The sequence below is a fragment of the Mytilus edulis genome, chromosome 5, assembly GCF_963676685.1.
Source record: "Mytilus edulis chromosome 5, xbMytEdul2.2, whole genome shotgun sequence".
Lineage (NCBI taxonomy): Eukaryota > Metazoa > Mollusca > Bivalvia > Mytilida > Mytilidae > Mytilus > Mytilus edulis.
Window position 1 is genome coordinate 3,347,933 of NC_092348.1, and position 18,333 is coordinate 3,366,265.

An 18,333-nucleotide genomic window follows, 5' to 3' on the forward strand; every position below is an offset into this window, starting at 1 on the left:
TCTAACATCAAATATATGTCTGTATGATCAATAGGGTCCTACAAGCAATGTACAACACAATAAGTATTCAAATACACATTTCAGTTCCATATAATCAAAGCATTACAATGTTTTTAATAATCAATCACAATAGTAATATAAACTTGATTATCATATATTAAAATTACAGGCTATGACGTAGTATCAGTATAAAGCAATGTGACGTATAAGACTCATGACATAAGGGTCAAAGGTCATTCTCAGAATCATTCAAAAATCTATCTCCCTACTTGCAAACTACGCTTTCATATAACTCATACTCGGAATCATCTCTTTTATACACATTTACATAATATAGGGATATAGGGTTATACCTACCAAAAAGGGCTTAAAGCGTTCCATACAATTCATTCATCTCTCATTCTACTCAAAGTAAATAAAGTGCATTCTTACCTTATAAAGTGAATATACTAAATTCCATATGTCCAAAATACTGCAAATGACTATCAATGAAATATCATTCCATTCCAAACAATATAGAAATGGCACAAACTAAAGTAAATATAAATTCTCCATTTTCTCAAACAATACCCATTTCAAATCTGGGGGTATGTCCCAATTAACCAATGAGAACACAGATAATTCTGACCACAGAGAAATTCACCTGAGCTTTCTAACTAATGATATATAAATTGTATAGGTAGAAACAGTTACCACTGTGCGGTCAAGCATAGCTGATTAATACTAAATACTCTAATGATTAAATAATACATAGATAAACTGATCAATAAGTAATAATGATAAACTATACCGAGAAGTGATTAAAATAATAAAATCAATGAAAATCGTCTCTACCACATTCTCCCCCTTCTGAGAAAATGTCTTCCATGACATCAAATGATTAAAAACATCCATATCAACTGTCTTCCCCCGGTCTGAAGGAAAAGACGTCCTCGTCTAAATCAAAATCACCTCAATATTTTCAATCATCTGACTTCGTAATTAACTGTAGCATGGCCTTCGAAACATCATCACCGTATTTGGAGAAAATTCCTGAAGACGCAGCTGACTTGAGGTATTCTGCTCGTATCATCCAATTTGTTTTCTGGGCACTCTTTGCCACAAAATCCTTGTACTTAGTAGTTGCTGTCGATATTTTCGTTCTGGTGGATCGTCTCACTACATTGTCGCTTGTTTCCTCTTCCTCATCTTCTTCATCTTCTTCTGCTTCTTCTGATTCCTCTACTGGAGCATCTTGGACAAAACTATTTGCTTCATCATTTTCTTCATTTAGATCTTGAGTCTGTAATTCATCATCAGCATCTTGAGCGTCCTCTACTGAATCAGAATCTGGTTCGCTGGTGCGGACTTGATCGTCATCAACGTTACCAGGAACGTCAATTTCATCAGGAACAGTATCAATTTCATCGTCTGATGGTACGATGACATCTGTCTCCTTTTCATTTTCTGGTTCATTCCACATTACCACAAATGATTCATCCTCACTGTCCGTGACAGTTTCAACGTCTGATATGACCTTGGTTGGAAGTTCTTTTTGTGGTTGATTACGTCTAAGTCTGGGCTTTGGAACAGGTTTTCTTGGTTCTGGTACTGGCCTAACCTCCTCTTCCAAAACATCTATGCTTCCAATAGGTAACAAGTTATTTCTATGAAGTGTTCTTTTTCTTCCGCTTCCATTTTCCTTCCTGACTACAAAAACTGGTATTTCAATGTTCGGTTGTTCTAAAACTATATACGGATCCTCTTCCCATTTATCCTCAAGTTTATGGGTTCCCTCGAATGCTAATATCTTGACTAATACTCTATCACCTTTATGGAGTATAGCACCTTTCACTCTCTCGTCATATCCTTTCTTCTGTCTCATGTGTGATTTTTCAGCAGATGTTGATGCTAGTTGGTATGACTTCTTCAGCTTTTCTTTTAGATCGTGTATATACTTTGTTGCACTTTTTACTTCTTTATCATCTGTAAGTCCAAACATAAGATCTACTGGCAATTTTGGTTTTCGTCCAAACATCAATTCAAATGGTGGATATCCTGTGCTGTCGTGTTTTGTGCAGTTGTATGCATGTGTTATAGGAGCTAAGTATGATTTCCAATCTCTCTTTTGATCTTTCTGGAGTGTTCCTAGCATGTTAATAAGCGTTCTGTTAAATCTTTCACACTGGCCATTGCCTTGTGGGTGGTACGGTGTTGTCCTTGATTTTCTAATCCCAGTGATTTCACAGAGCTCCTTAATCAGACGGCTTTCAAAATTAGCACCTTGGTCGGAATGTATTCGATGAGGCAGACCGTAGTGTACAACAAAGTTTCGAAAAAATGCATCTGCGGTGGTTCTTGCAGTGGTATTCTTAGTAGGGATCGCCTGTGCATATCTTGTGAAATGATCTGTTATCACAAGAACATATTGATATCCTCCTTTTGAAATCTCTAATTTCAAGAAATCCATGCACACAATTTCCATAGGCTGACTAGTTGTTATGCTTTTAAGTGGTGCTCTTTCATTTGTTGGTGTCTTTCTCCATATGCATCTTGGGCATTTTTGTATCCATTGTTCTATGTCTTTCGTCATGCCATACCAAAAGAATCTTTCTTTTATAAGTGATGTAGTTCTGTCTCGTCCCTGATGACCCATGTTGTTATGCAATGTCTTCAGTACGGCTTGTATTTGTGAAGTTGGTAATACTAGCTGATCTTTTTCTTCGTTTTCAATCATGATCCTTCTGTATAGTAGTCCTTTCTTTATTCTAAGCTTTTCAAAGTTGGTATATAATAAGTTGTTGTATGGAGATGGTTCTATATCATGTTTCCGTGGTTTGATACCTTTACTGACATGTGTCAACCAATATCTTATTATCGGATCTTCCTTCTGAGCTTCTCTTATGTCGATTTGTTGTCCATGTAAAACTTCCGGTATATCATCCAATACTTCTGATGAATGTGTTAAAGACTCCACATAGTTGCATTGAAGTGTTGACTTACACACGGCTTTTACTGAATCTAACGTGATTGTTTCTTGTTGGTTGGTTATTCCAGGCAATCGAGACATTCCATCGGCGTCTGCATTATTCTTACCAGGACGGTATATGATGTCGAAGTTGAACGAAGATAGTGCAGCTAACCATCGATGACCTGTAGCGTCGAGTTTTGCTGTTGATAGTACATATGTGAGCGGGTTATTATCCGTCAATACTGTAAATCTTTGTTGAAGTAAATAGTCCTTGAACTTCTCTGTTACGGCCCACTTCAACGCTAAAAACTCCTGTTTATGTACGGGGTAATTCTTTTCAGCTCTTGTAAGACCTCTGCTTGCATATGCTATTACTTTCTTCAATCCATGATGTTCTTGGTACAAAACTGCTCCTAGTCCATTTTGACAGGCATCGGTATGTAATTCAAACGGTTTGTTGAAGTCTGGAAAGGTAAGTATTGGTGGTGATGATAAATGCTGTTTTAGTTGATGGAATGCTGTATCTTGTTCTCTATTCCATATCCAAGGTTTACGTTGTTGTTTCTGATCTTTCTTTCCTCTTACTTTTCTTCCTGTTGATGGCATAAGATCAGTGAGTGGACGTGCGATCTTTGAGAAATCTCTTATGAACTTTCTATAATAACCTACGAATCCAAGAAATTGGCGGACTTCTTCTGCTGTTGTTGGTTTTGGCCAATTGACTACTTTTTCTATCTTTTCTGGATCCGGTTCTACTCCATCTGATGATACAATGTGTCCAATATATTTCACCTTGCGTTGAAAGAAATTGCACTTCTTTGGAGAAAGTTTTAATCCTACTTCTCGGAGGCGTTGTAATACTCTTTCTAATCTATCCAGATGTTCTTCAAATGTACGAGAGAAAATTATCAAATCATCTAAGTAGATAAAACATATTCTTGTATGTAAATCGCCAAGGCATTCCTCCATCAAACGTTGATAGGTAGCAGGTGAGTTGGCAAGTCCAAATGGTAGCCTGTTGAATTCAAAGAATCCCAACGGTCCAACAGTGAACGCAGTACGTTGTTTGTGTTCTTCGGCGATGTCTACTTGGTGGTATCCACTTTTCATATCTAAAACGGTAAAGTAAGTATTCCCTCCTAGTGAATCTAGTATTTCTTCAATGCGCGGAAGAGCGTATGAATCCTTTATTGTCCTGTCATTCAACTGACGATAGTCTACGCACATTCGTAGTTTTCCATCCTTTTTCCTAACTAGTACAACATTAGACGACCACGGAGAGTGAGAGCGTCTTATAATTCCTGCCGAAAGTAGTTGTTGAAGATGATTTCTTACTTCTTCAAGCATACATGGTGGAACTCGTCTATGTCTTTGCTTAAATGGTGTATCTTCTGTAAGTTCAATCCGATGTTTAACCATTGATGTGTATCCTATATCAGTGTCACTTTTAGAAAAGATATCGTTAAAACTCTGTATCAGTGATTTTCCTTTTTCTAAGTTATCAAATGCTAATGTATCTTTCGGTAAATTAATCTGATCCATGATATCCTCAATATCTGATGTAGATGAACTACTGTTTTCTTGAACTACTACGGGTTGAAGTTCACAAAGTAATGATCTTGGTGCAATGGTAACGGTTCTAGTTGTGATGTTGGAGATATGTACAGGTATTACATCTTGCTTGCTGTTGTTGTCATAAGTTACTAGGCTTGGTACAATATCTAAATCATCTGGTACGATAGAGTTGTGTGTGGCATGTTGCATACATACGGTAGATGGATAAGCAATCATTCTGTCCATATATCCTTTAACTATGACTTCACTGTTAGCTTGTATAGTGATAGGCTTGTATTCTGCGGATCTGATTACTGCTAATCTGTTTTGGTGACGTTCTAGTTCTTTCTCTCTTAGTGATATTGATCTAAAAGCTAGATAATACGGCGTATGCAAATTTGCGTCTTGAAGAAAACGTTCTCCATGTGCAGTTTTAATGTCTTCCATCACTGTTGATAAAATGTTGGTTCCAATAAGTAACGGAACAGTTTTGTGATACGGACTGTTTGGTACAACCAGAAATAATCCTCTATAACTTTTAAATCTAGATGATCCAGTGAGTTGTAAATCTGCTTCAACATAACCCATGTACGGTAACGGTTGTCCATCTGCACATTCTATGTTGAGAAAATGGTTGATAGGTTTCAATGTCGTATCCTGTAAATTTCTTTCGTAGAATTCCTGACTTATGGTAGACACAGTTGACCCAGTGTCTAATAATGCCTTAGTGGTAAGTCCATTCAGAATAACTGTAACTTCATTCGCTGATCCGATCAGTCTTGGATCTAGCTTTGTATCATAATCTGAGTTAGTAGTATGTTCCATAACAAAAGTCTGTTGTAAGTTAAGTGCTCTTACAGTTTTCCGAGAATGATCTAATCGAACGGTGCATTCAATTGCATAGTGTCCTGGTTGTTTGCATCTCCAGCAAATAGTTTCTGATCTGGGAGTTTTTCTCTTATTGTGGTATAATGGTCGATGTAAAATTGTTTCATCTGGTTGTTGGTAAGTATCTCTACGTCTCCATCTAATCTGTTCTTTATTGCTTTCGTCACTTGTTTGTCTCATAGCTTGAATCTCAGTTGTTAGTTGATTAATTCTTGCAGTAAGCTGTTGTATCTGTTTATTCTCTATAGTTGTCTTCTGTTTCGGTTTTGTGGGTGTCTTCTTTTCTGGTGTGGTTTCTTTCTTTGGTCCTAGGTTGTGTTCCTTTTCTATAATTCGAAATGTTTTTAACAGTAAGTCAAACTCTTTGACAGAATCCATTTTGTATCTTCCAATGTTCTTGATGTCAGGTCTAAGTCCTTCAAAGAATTTAGATGTAAGCATACTGTTCGTATCTTCTTGTTTAACTTTCCCTCTGTCTGTTGCTTTTCGTAAAATATCTTCTAAGCGACATCCCCATGATGCGACATCTTCATCTTTATGTTGTCTAGCAGTATAAAACTGTCCAAGTAATGCTTCTACTGGGAAGACGGAACCAAAGATACTATCCATTCTGTCGATAATATCATCTATTGTTGCATCTACTCCTAATCTCATTGGTATTACTGCAGCATTTCCCTTTAGTGACTTTCTAATTGCCATCTTGATAGTTTCGTGAGTAAAACGGTTCTTGACTAAGCATAAAACTTCATACCTCCATATATCGTATCTAGCTGCGTTGGTATCATCACCAGTAAATGTTGATATCCTAGGTATATAAGCATCCAGTGCATCATCATCGTCTTTGTATTCCTCTAACCAAGTCTTAAATTCTTCTGGTGAGCTAGCAGATGGTCGTATTTCCATATCGTTGAATGCTTTTACCATATTAGCAATCTCTTCTTCCGTCAAGTAATCTGACATGTTGAATGTTCTTAATGGTGTGTGTGATATATAGTGCGGATTCTTGAAGGTATATAGTAACTACGTGTCTGGTCCTTACAAAATATAACGCAAGTATCGGAATGACAAAAACAAATAAAGTAGTAACTACTCGACTGAAATTTAAAATGTTAAACAAAAATACAATGAATAAATTAACCTCACTGAACAAAATGAAATAAATATAAGATAAAGAAACTTACTACTTAAATGTTCAATCACTGCTGTACCTCTGCAAATTACACACACTCAAATACTCACCAAATGTGCGTAATGTTATACCTTTCTGAGTACTAACTTAATTAACAAATTATATAAACAATCAGCAGTAAATATGTAATACAATGTCACTTAAATTAATCAAAATGCCTAAATACCTGAAACACAAAAATAACAGTTCTACCAACACAATTCAATGTCAGCAATATGAAAATCTCTGCAATTCAAAACCACTGCACACCCAAAGAGTCAATTCGGAACTATTTACCTTCGTATTCCAACCTGGCACTTATTGCACTCTATATACTTACTAATAACTATGAGTAGATAACTCTTCACGGAAAAAAAATATCTCCGTGAATGATTTGTATTGCTTCTATGCTGAACTAATGAAAACTTACCGTACTGGTATTTTTTTTATTGTGTAATCAGCAGCAGCAAAGTTTTGTGTAACTTTACGAGTTTATGTGAACTTGCTTAGGGCTGGGCTATGTCATGAATCTATATTTTCTTTTATACAAAATAGAAAAAAAATGTACACCAAAAAAAATACAGTAATCAAACACTATCAATACATTTATATACAGCTACAGATCAAAAATACACCTAATTATACTTCAGATAAATTATTTCAATCCAATTTTAAAATCACTCAATTTTTTTTAGTAGAAACAAAAAAAAATATGTCTCTAATGTCAGTTATTACACCAATCAAAACCTTGAGTGTATACTAAATGTTCGTTCTTCTTTACAAAATACTATTTCAATGTCTCAGTAGTATATTATACATTGTATAATGTTCAATACAAATCAGTCTATTTAGAAATCAACTAACTGTGAAACACTATTCTATATATATAATGAATCTATTTATACATCAGTTTATTTATATACAGGTGTTTAAATTCAATCATGTACATCATAACTGAAGGTGAACTCTATTTACACCAGTAATGTTCTGTATATCGTAATGCGTAGTAAAACAGCTTCAGCTCCGGAAAATGTCATCAAATTCTGTTTCTTTAATCCACCAGAAACACACGTTGGGCGCCAATATAACAGGGTGGTTTTAAGGCTCGTATAACAACACTCTGTTTAGGGTTCTTCATACTTTATTAATATTCAGGAAATATAATAAATACAGCCCTGAAATAATAATAACAAATATATAATAAAGTTATTAACTATCACAGTTACATATGAAGTAATCACATATTGCATTTATAAAGGCTGACGTCATTTAATAAATACCAAGTTAAAATATCATGGCCATAACGAACGTAAACGTAATAATAAGTATATGATCTATATTTGAATATAACTATCAAACATTCTATTAACATATATCAAGGTACCATAGTATATCAATAATACGTATATCAATAGAGATCAAGATAAGCCTTACCGATTTATGGAATCAGGCTATAACATCAACATCACTACATTAGCATTATAACCAATGCTCTACTTCTAACATCAAATATATGTCTGTATGATCAATAGGGTCCTACAAGCAATGTACAACACAATAAGTATTCAAATACACATTTCAGTTCCATATAATCAAAGCATTACAATGTTTTTAATAATCAATCACAATAGTAATATAAACTTGATTATCATATATTAAAATTACAGGCTATGACGTAGTATCAGTATAAAGCAATGTGACGTATAAGACTCATGACATAAGGGTCAAAGGTCATTCTCAGAATCATTCAAAAATCTATCTCCCTACTTGCAAACTACGCTTTCATATAACTCATACTCGGAATCATCTCTTTTATACACATTTACATAATATAGGGATATAGGGTTATACCTACCAAAAAGGGCTTAAAGCGTTCCATACAATTCATTCATCTCTCATTCTACTCAAAGTAAATAAAGTGCATTCTTACCTTATAAAGTGAATATACTAAATTCCATATGTCCAAAATACTGCAAATGACTATCAATGAAATATCATTCCATTCCAAACAATATAGAAATGGCACAAACTAAAGTAAATATAAATTCTCCATTTTCTCAAACAATACCCATTTCAAATCTGGGGGTATGTCCCAATTAACCAATGAGAACACAGATAATTCTGACCACAGAGAAATTCACCTGAGCTTTCTAACTAATGATATATAAATTGTATAGGTAGAAACAGTTACCACTGTGCGGTCAAGCATAGCTGATTAATACTAAATACTCTAATGATTAAATAATACATAGATAAACTGATCAATAAGTAATAATGATAAACTATACCGAGAAGTGATTAAAATAATAAAATCAATGAAAATCGTCTCTACCACATAAATATATTTTCATCATAAAAAGTATTCATGTCTAACAAAACAATTCAATGTACTGAATTCAGTGGTGTAATTATTATTTTTCTAGCTTCGATGTACGATCTATAAAATGAAAAGGCGTGCTACTCATCAATAAATTTATACACATTTTACACACATAAAATGTACACAAAATGACACATTGGTTAAATTTACTTGCATTCAATATTTTGAACATCGAAAAAACAAAGGCATTATGTTCGTTAACCTATTGATACCATTGTGTGAAAAATCTACACGAAAATCTGCATTTTGGTGACATAAATCAATATGTATTAAAAACCTGGTCTGTTAATGGGTCGGATGTATAAAACCCGGTCTGTTAATTGGTCTGTTAAGAGTTATGAATGGCAATAAAAGTATAATTTTATTGCTATATGGGGTGTTATCGGATCAAATAAGTAGGCTCAAGACGAGCGGCTAAAATATACGAAAACAACACATGAGCAATGAAACATAACATATACGGAAACAACACATGAAATTGAAAATTGATAAAAATGGTTTCAAAAAGAGATATATTAAAGTAATATTAATTTCATCCAAGAATGATCGCATATATCATGTTGATTCTGTTTAATTGTCATGAATGACACAAATTTGTCAACTTCATTGGTAACCAGTTTATAAATCAGTCTGAGAGATAAACGTCGTGATGTAACTAAACATCAGTAAGTAAAAAATATTGGGATGACAAAATATGAAAAATAAAGAAAGAATAATGAGTAAGATAAATAAAATGTAGAAAAACAATGACATAACAATTTAAAGAATACAGAAATAAACAATGAAACATGAAACATGAAAACTTAATTAAACGCCTATTTCTACATATACAATATGTATTCAATGGCGTTGTACATAAATGACATATAAAATACAAAAATACTATACAAAAATACAATATGTATGTACTTTACCAAAAATTGAAATTTACACTGTGATACACAAGAAAAAAGTCAGAAAAGTTCAAAATAATTTTCGAAATACAATGTTTTCAACCGACATTTAAAAGTATCCAAAGATTCAGAGTTTCTTACATGTGTACCTAGTTCATTCCACAATTTTGGCCCAATAGTACTAAAGCGTCTATCTGAAAAAGTTTTCTTTTTGTTATATGGGACTGCATAACAACCAATAGATGACTCTGACGACCTTTTTAACATTTTGAATGTAATTCTGACTTTGATCGGAAGCCAGTGTAAGTCAAACAATGCCTGCTTGGCACTATCATACTTAGAACGGATTAACACAAGTTTGGCACACATATTCTGTATATGTTGCAATTTATATAAATCAGTTTGTGAAATTCCAAAAAGTATAACATTGCAATAATCAATAAACAATGTGGAGAGGGCTTACATAAGCTATGCCTGTTGCCCAATCCAATTCAATTTATTTGAATAAAATATTGTTTAAACTAATAAACAATACCCCCAATGGTATACACGAGAATCTGGATGGAAACGCAGAATATAGAATAATATATAAGAACCGTAGAGAGTGATACATTGCTAAAAACGAGAGAAAAATAATACTTGTTTAAGAATACACACACGAAACAACGATGGCTGTTGAAACAGTAACGGATTGCGATGTACTTATATTGGTGACAAATTTTAGAAGTTTACATGCGGACAACTATGGTGGCAGGTTAATGCCATTTTGCGTTTTAGCGCTTTAGCGTTTTCGCCTTATATATTCTATATGGCGAAAACGCGAAATTGCGAAGTCGAAAACGCGTAAACGCGAAACCGATTTCTCGTTTTCGACTTCGCGATTTCGCCTTTTCGCGATTTCGCCCTATAGAATATGAAAGGCGAAATGGGCTTCACCGGCCACCATAGACAACTGTAGTTCTTCTCTGCACTTATTTAGAAAGGAGGTAAACGGAATAAAATGAATTGAAATATAAAATAACCAAATGTAGCTGCATTCGCTCCTTTCCGTTTACTTCTTTGGAGTGATTTGTAAACAACATATGATTAAGTAATAGAAGAAAAGAACTAATTGGATGATGCTGACGAATTAGGGTTTAATGTCCAGTGACAAATATCATGTTCATATGTGAACGAGAATACGTTATATGTACCCTGTGTTGTATTAGAAAGACATTTTCAGTCGGAATTGAGAACGTGCTACTTCGAACAGACACAAAAATTAAGGCTGATTGAAAACGTCAATAAAAAATTCATGCATATTCCAAAGGCCAATCCATATCACCCTATATTGAAGTGACACACCCTTCAATAAAGTACAAAGAAAGTCAAAATAAAAATGCTCTTTCTAGGATACTGTGGCACCGTATTGTCATTTTTGTCTACTCAGGAACATCTCATTCTTAAATTTTTCAAGGGAAAATATAAAGGTAGCAAAATTATTGTCGTGGCTAAATAACTCTTAACTGACACAATTTTAATTGTCCAACCCATTAACAGACTTTATTCCCATAATTTTCACTAAAACGTGTTATTATTCACGTTATTTTACAATTATGAAATATTTACTAATATCAATTTATTTTTTAGAACAACAGTACTATTTTTTGTCCTTTAAGTGATATCTAAATTTGTTTGTTTCGCTTTTTACTAAAAAAAAATTGCTATGCGTATAAGCATAAATACTACATACTTGCGCGACGCCGTTTAGTTTTACTGAAAACTGCGCAAACTAATAAATGTTTTTAAAAGTGCAAAACGTTTTATGATAGATATCATTTTGTCAGACACTTTTCTTTTTTTAATTTGCTTCTTATAACATGCCAAAATTCTGTATATTTAATAGAGTTTAACATTAAATTAAGCGTTTTACTCTTAACAGACGTATAACCAACCCGATTAACAGACCAATCGCCCATATAGCCGCATACTCAATATAGATTAACCGACCAATCTCTCGGTTAGCCGAGTGTCGGCCGTGAATAAGATAATGAGAAAAATCTTAACCCTACAAAATATAACCTGTAAAATGAAGCGTATCCCTTTTTAACAATGAAATAGAACTTACGGTAATTCAAATTATACAATTTTCTCACAACACAAACACAGGGATAAGGAAGCGGTAAGACATTGGTTTGTTCAAACGGTACCATTGTATTTCGCCAGGAATTCATTTTGACAATGCCTTTTCAATGATTACCGGGCCAAAATATCTGAAAGAACAAAATCTTATTCGTATAATAGATTCTGTTGTTTTAATTTGAAGACAAAACATAAAGCGAACCCAGTACAAAGCATCAGAGCTAATCGTAGTAAAAAGAATAAATAAAAAAACACTTTATTAATTTCATGCTTACGGAGTGCCTTTTTCAATCTGCTTTTGATCAGAAACTCTAAAAACCGGATATCTTCTCGCCAAGGATGCACAAGAACCAAACCAGTTGGTTGTACAGATATGACCATAAAAAGAACCTAAACAAATAGTCAAATCCCTCGAATTTTCCCGGGTTGAAGCCTTAGAGTCTTTATGATTTTATGGAAGGTGATTTATTTATTGCCTTCATTTTGTATCCCTTTTCGTCGTCGCACGCTCGTGTAGATGATGTGTTTCCTTTCGGTTTTAGTTTGTAACCCGGATTTATTTTCTCTCAACCGATGTATGACTTTGGAACAGCGGTATTTTAGAGTTGTCTCAAATGAATGATCCTTTGAGTTTGAGTATCGTATATGAATTTTGAGTATTGATTCCTGTCAAATATCCATCATGGTCCTTGATGAATATCATGGCAAAATGCATGTATAGGGCTATATTTTCAAAAAAAAAGTTATATATTTCCGCCATTATTTTAAAAGTACCATTTAAGGTTACTCTTACCTAATCTCTTTGAAAAAAGTGTTGATTTCGCTTTTTGAAAGGAGATTATAATTTGCTCTTAAATGACGATTTTGTCTTAAGCACATGAGATCCTCCCCAAGATTTTGTTGGGTTCGTGTTGCGCAGTCCTATTTTTTCTATTTTGTGTTTTATCTATTGGTCTTTTTCCTTTGATGGCCATGCCGTAGTAAATTTATTTTCGGCTTATGACTTAAAAAGACTAAGAAGCAAAAAACTTTAATCAGTAAAAATATTATGAATACAACAACATCGAAGAAATTGATGAAATGAAAGACTTAATACCATTAATGTCTCTTCGTCCATGCTCCATGTCAAAATATTTGGTGGAAACAAAACTTACACGAACACTAAGGAGCTGATCAAACAAAAAAGGACATAAAGTATAGCCAAATCTAGACAAGAAATTAGAGCTTTTCAAAATATATATAAATATTCCTTAATAAAAGGTGATTCAAAAATGCTATAACAACAAATATTCATCAACAGAAATACATATTTTCAAGTCGGTAAAATTGATTAGCTTCTATTATGCTAGACGGTGGACCTCTAATGGTTTTTTTTTAATTTTCGAATTGTTGCTTATTATCTTAAAAGATAGGTAGAATCTAAACATTGCAAACATCAGCAATAAAAAAAATCATCTTTTACCGAAATCATTGGAGACGTCTTATAGGAGTTATTGAACTTTGTAAAACGAGCCTAATTTAACTAAATTTCGAGTTTTTATTTAATTCATAAAATTATTTAAAAAAATAGGTAGAAACTTCATGTACTTTTTTTTAGTTTAACAGTGATCTAAATAATATATCCATGCTTAATACTGATCTTTCAATAACTGTTCCATGTCATTGAATTTCAGATATAGATGAATGTAAAAGCGATCCATGTTACAACAATGCTACATGTATTGATAGAACACCTGGATGGAACTGTGCCTGTTTTCCTGGATATACAAAAAGTGTTTATACATATAACAAACATGTTTTAGGTACTTTCAATCATATGACATTTACTGAATAGAAAGTAAAATAGTCATTCCTTGTTTTAACATTTTTCTTTAACAGTTTTACAGTTTCGCATAGAATATATATAGTACGTTTATGCTGACCGTAGCTACAGACATTTCAGTTATCTCAGTTTCATTGAATTTCAGATGTAGATGAATGTCAAAGCGATCCATGTTACAACAATGCTACATGTATTGATAGAACACCCGGATGGAACTGTGCCTGTTTACCAGGATATACTGGAAAACAGTGTCAAATAGGTATTTTATATAATACAGTATATAGTATCAACATCAATCCCTACAAGACTGTGAATTTGGTATTGACATATTTTTGGTTAATATACCATAGCAAGTGTAGTTTATCATAGTTGTGTTATAAAAGGTTTCCAGACTAATAAAAGCCTTCATTTAAAACAAGTTCAATATATAAAGTTATCAAAGGTACCAGGATTATAATATAATACGCCAGACGCGCGTTTCGTCTATATAAGACTCAACAGTGTTATAAAGCCAAAAAAATATTCATTTTATAATTTTTATATATTGGTACAATTCATTTATGTTGTATCCACATAAAGATTTTTTTTATTCACGTAGGAATAGTTAAAAGGTTGATACAATTTATTTTTAATGCTGAATGTGTATACTTTTAGCTATAAACGAATGCACCAGTAATCCATGTAGGAATAATGGAACATGTGTAGATCTTATCAATGGGTATCGTTGTCACTGTTCAAATGATTCTACAGGACAACATTGTGAACATCGTAAGTCAGAATACATTATGTATAAAGTTACTATATAAATCCATTTATCATGTGGTATCTCATAAAAAAAACTTGAAATAAATATAAGGGCATCCCTTCATTTCTAAAAATGTAAAACAAAAAAATTGTAAGTCGATGCGGATCACACAATTCCATGGCCAAAATAATTAAAATACAAAACGTACTCTACTATCATCAAAACATGTTAAGAAAGAGCTGAAAAAAGACCGGAGGTCTCAGCAGTTTCTGATTCAAGATTGACATCTGGCGTCCTTCACTTGTGTAAATTAACGAATCAGAAAATAAAACGGAAATATTAAATTGAAACCTTTTCTTAGTATCGGTATAAGATTGTTAAATATATAAAACAAAACGTTTCCATTATGAACCCTTGGTGTTATCCATGATAAAAAGAAAAAAAACTGCTATTTCTGTGGTGTCAAGTAAATGCAATAATAATTGCCTCAAATATTAACCTAAGTAGACATGGAATTCATCATAAAAAAGACATCCTTTAACAGCATAACGTGCTGTTCAATATAATGAAATGTTACTTCTTCCATATGTAATGAGAATTCCGTAAATGGAATATGCATCATACGAATAAATAGATGATAGATGGATCCAGGGATCTACATGGCCTGTTTAACGATGGCGCCCCGCCATCGTTCAAATGTCTTGCGCCATCGTCAAATGACTCGCGCCATCGTTAAATTGTCTTGCGCCATCGTTAAATTGTCTTCCGATCGATTTTGTTGTGTTCTATTTGTTTGTCTTAGTGCAATTTGTTTCTTTAAATATAAACCAGTATGACTGTTTGTAGGAATGAATCATTGCTCCTCACATCCATGCTTACATGATGGTACCTGCATGAACAATTATGATGGGTTTAAATGTGAATGTATAGATTCCTGGTTCGGTGATATATGCGAGGAAAGACATACTAATGAATCTGAGGTAAAGTTAATTTACGACAAACAGGAGACTCAGGGTATATATAAAAATTTGAAGATGCTTTATGATTGCCAATGAGACGGCTATAAACCTATAGAAATTTTGGATCCGCAGTGCTCCTCAACTTTGTACATTTGTCCCCCTTTTTCCCTTTTTGGTTCCAGCTACAGTGATGCGTCTTTTGTAGATTTTTCGCTCGTCTGGCGTACACAATTCTAATCCTGGTATATATCTATGATGAGTTTATCCATAAGATATTAAATGATATATTTAGTAGCGTGAATAACAAAAATCTCTACCACATGAAAATAGCAAACTATTCAAGACCCCAACACGACAAAATTTGAAACAATTCCAACAGGAAAACCAATGTATGTACAAAGAAATAAACGATAAACAAATATAATAACAGCAGCAAAGGACAACAACTAAATTACAGGCTCATGACTAATAGGGACAGGTGCAAACGTAATGTGGTTCGGTTTAAAATGGTTAAAGGGTGCCAAACCCTCTACTAACGAACAAAATGTAAAAATAAGTTGAAAAATTCTTGAATCATCAGTCAAAACAAACATATAAAAAAACTCTCAAAACACAATGTATTGATCTGAGAGTACTCACAGTTACTGCAAGCAAGTTCAGAGCCAATAACTACTAATAAAAAATTAACGACCATATACAAAATATCAACCAGTGCACATCCAATTGTTAAAGACATAAACAGTCTGTAAAAAACACGAATTTGTGCCATGCTTAAATATAAGTGTCAAAAGAATGTATGAATGTAATAATTGTAAAGCAATGCGTATTAGTCGTAAAGATGTATTGTATACCACAAGCAAACAAAACAAGGAGTTGGTTGTATACACATTTGTACCCTTGTATCATTGTTATTGTGTAATATAAAGCGGGTATCACGAACTCTGACCAGACATACACATACTGTCGTGATACTTTTGTGTCCTTAGTTTGCATTAACCGTCAGAGAAGGTTATAACTCACACAAAAAAACATTGCTCTAATGGGTTAATTGAAATGTATTATAAGTACTAAAATTCAGACAGAGAGACAAGAGGTAAACAGGTGTGTTTTCTGGATCAATTACAGTATACTAAATAGTAATGTCTTTACAAGTGGTTCCAGTGATAACTATGGAATGACATTACAGAGTACTAAATTGTATGAAAGATTGGCGAAAGATACCAGAGGGACATTCAACTAATAAATTTGAAATAAACTGACAACGCCATGGCTTAAAAAAAGAGGGAAAAAAACCAGACACAAAACAACATAGAAAAATAAGGACTAAACAATACGAACACAGGCACTGGTCTCATATTTTTTTCCCTATATACAAAGAACCTTTATGTACCAGGATTTTTTTCTAAGACACATGCCTGTGAATATGAACCCCTCCAAAAACTGGGTTGATATCATGTGCTCCGGAAGGGTAAGACCTGTCAAATCTAAGAACTTGCATATCGTTCTAAGTGTGTGGGTGTTGTTTTGCGTACTACTTTTGATTCTGTTTACCTCTTTTTCTTTTTTCAGGGTTGTTCGGTTTTAGAATATTCTGAGTGTTCTTGTTTTACTCAACAGTCGAAACAGAGCAGAAAATCGAATAAAATGTTGCTAGGATCTATTGGGTATGCAATCGGATTATTACTAACGATCTTATCTTACTGTGCTTGGATGATGCTTAATAAATCAAAAAGTGACAGTAAAATTCACCCACATGAAGCAACAATTTTACAACATGAAGTCTTCCAAGAGAGTGAAATCGCCAAGAAGCCAGCGCAATCCTCTCACAGAGTCAATAAACTTCATGAAGCAAGGCTAAGAAAACAAAAACAACAGAAAGAACACCACAACTGTTTCTTAGATCATAGTGGATTTGATTTTTCTAAACTATATGTTAACGAAGATGGGAGTCGGAAAATTCTAAAATGTCGGCATCAAAGAGTACAAAATGACAGTTAAGAATATCGAAATGTACTTAATAAAATTTTAGACATTTCATAAATGTTCATGTAAACATGGTAAATATAATTGAGGATATTTTTTATCTAAAAATGTATCTAGATATTTGTATAATGGTGTAATAAAATGCTGTTCGTGTTTATAAAGTCTTATGCTTGAGTTTTGCTATTAAAAAAGTACCGATACACAAGTACGAACTCGAATTCGTCATGACATATAACAGGGAAAAAAATAATCTATCCAAATCTTATCCTGTCGAAGCACGAGATCTCTCTCCTTTAAAATTTCATGTGATTACCATTTTTTTTTTTTTTTTACATTTATTAAATTGTAACACATGGAAACTGTTGTTGCATGAATTTAGCTTTAATGCCGGTTTAATAAATTTATTTAAGAAATAATTAAAATTATGTAAGAAATATTTAGCGTTTTTTGTCTTGAATTAATCAATGGTTTGGTTGAGAAAACCACACTTTTTATATTGGAGACCAATTCAATAGACCCTTAGTCTTATAGTTCATCCAATTTCGTTATATATGAAATTTGTTGTACATTGCCTACCATCTAATAATTAGTTGACTAGCATATTAAATTAAAGCTGTATTTCACTCGAAAGAGAACAAAATTCCCGTAGATTTAACATTTGACAGGTATACACCTGTTCCGCAAACTGTATTTGAGCTTGTTTGCACAAGTTGACATGAATGCCACGCTCCATTGTACATTTGCCTTAATTTAATATACCATTGAAGAAACATTGTATGCTTTTGATAAAAAAAATAATTACGTCAGTCAAGAACTTCTTTCCGAACCGAGCTTGAAACTTTGAAGAATTATGGTATAAAAGTAAAATAT

General features: G+C 33.3%; 1 protein-coding gene across 1 annotated transcript; it reads left to right on the top strand.

The window, feature by feature from the left end:
* Window positions 1-9,655: 9,655 nt before the first annotated feature.
* On the top strand, window positions 9,656-17,544 carry LOC139522655 (protein eyes shut homolog). Its single transcript, XM_071316123.1, has 6 exons — window positions 9,656-9,659; window positions 13,628-13,756; window positions 13,922-14,035; window positions 14,431-14,544; window positions 15,368-15,501; window positions 17,050-17,544. Exons 1-6 carry the CDS (start codon window positions 9,656-9,658, stop codon window positions 17,476-17,478), a joined length of 924 nt encoding a protein of 307 aa, XP_071172224.1. The 3' UTR covers window positions 17,479-17,544.
* The last annotated feature ends 789 nt before the right edge of the window (window positions 17,545-18,333 follow it).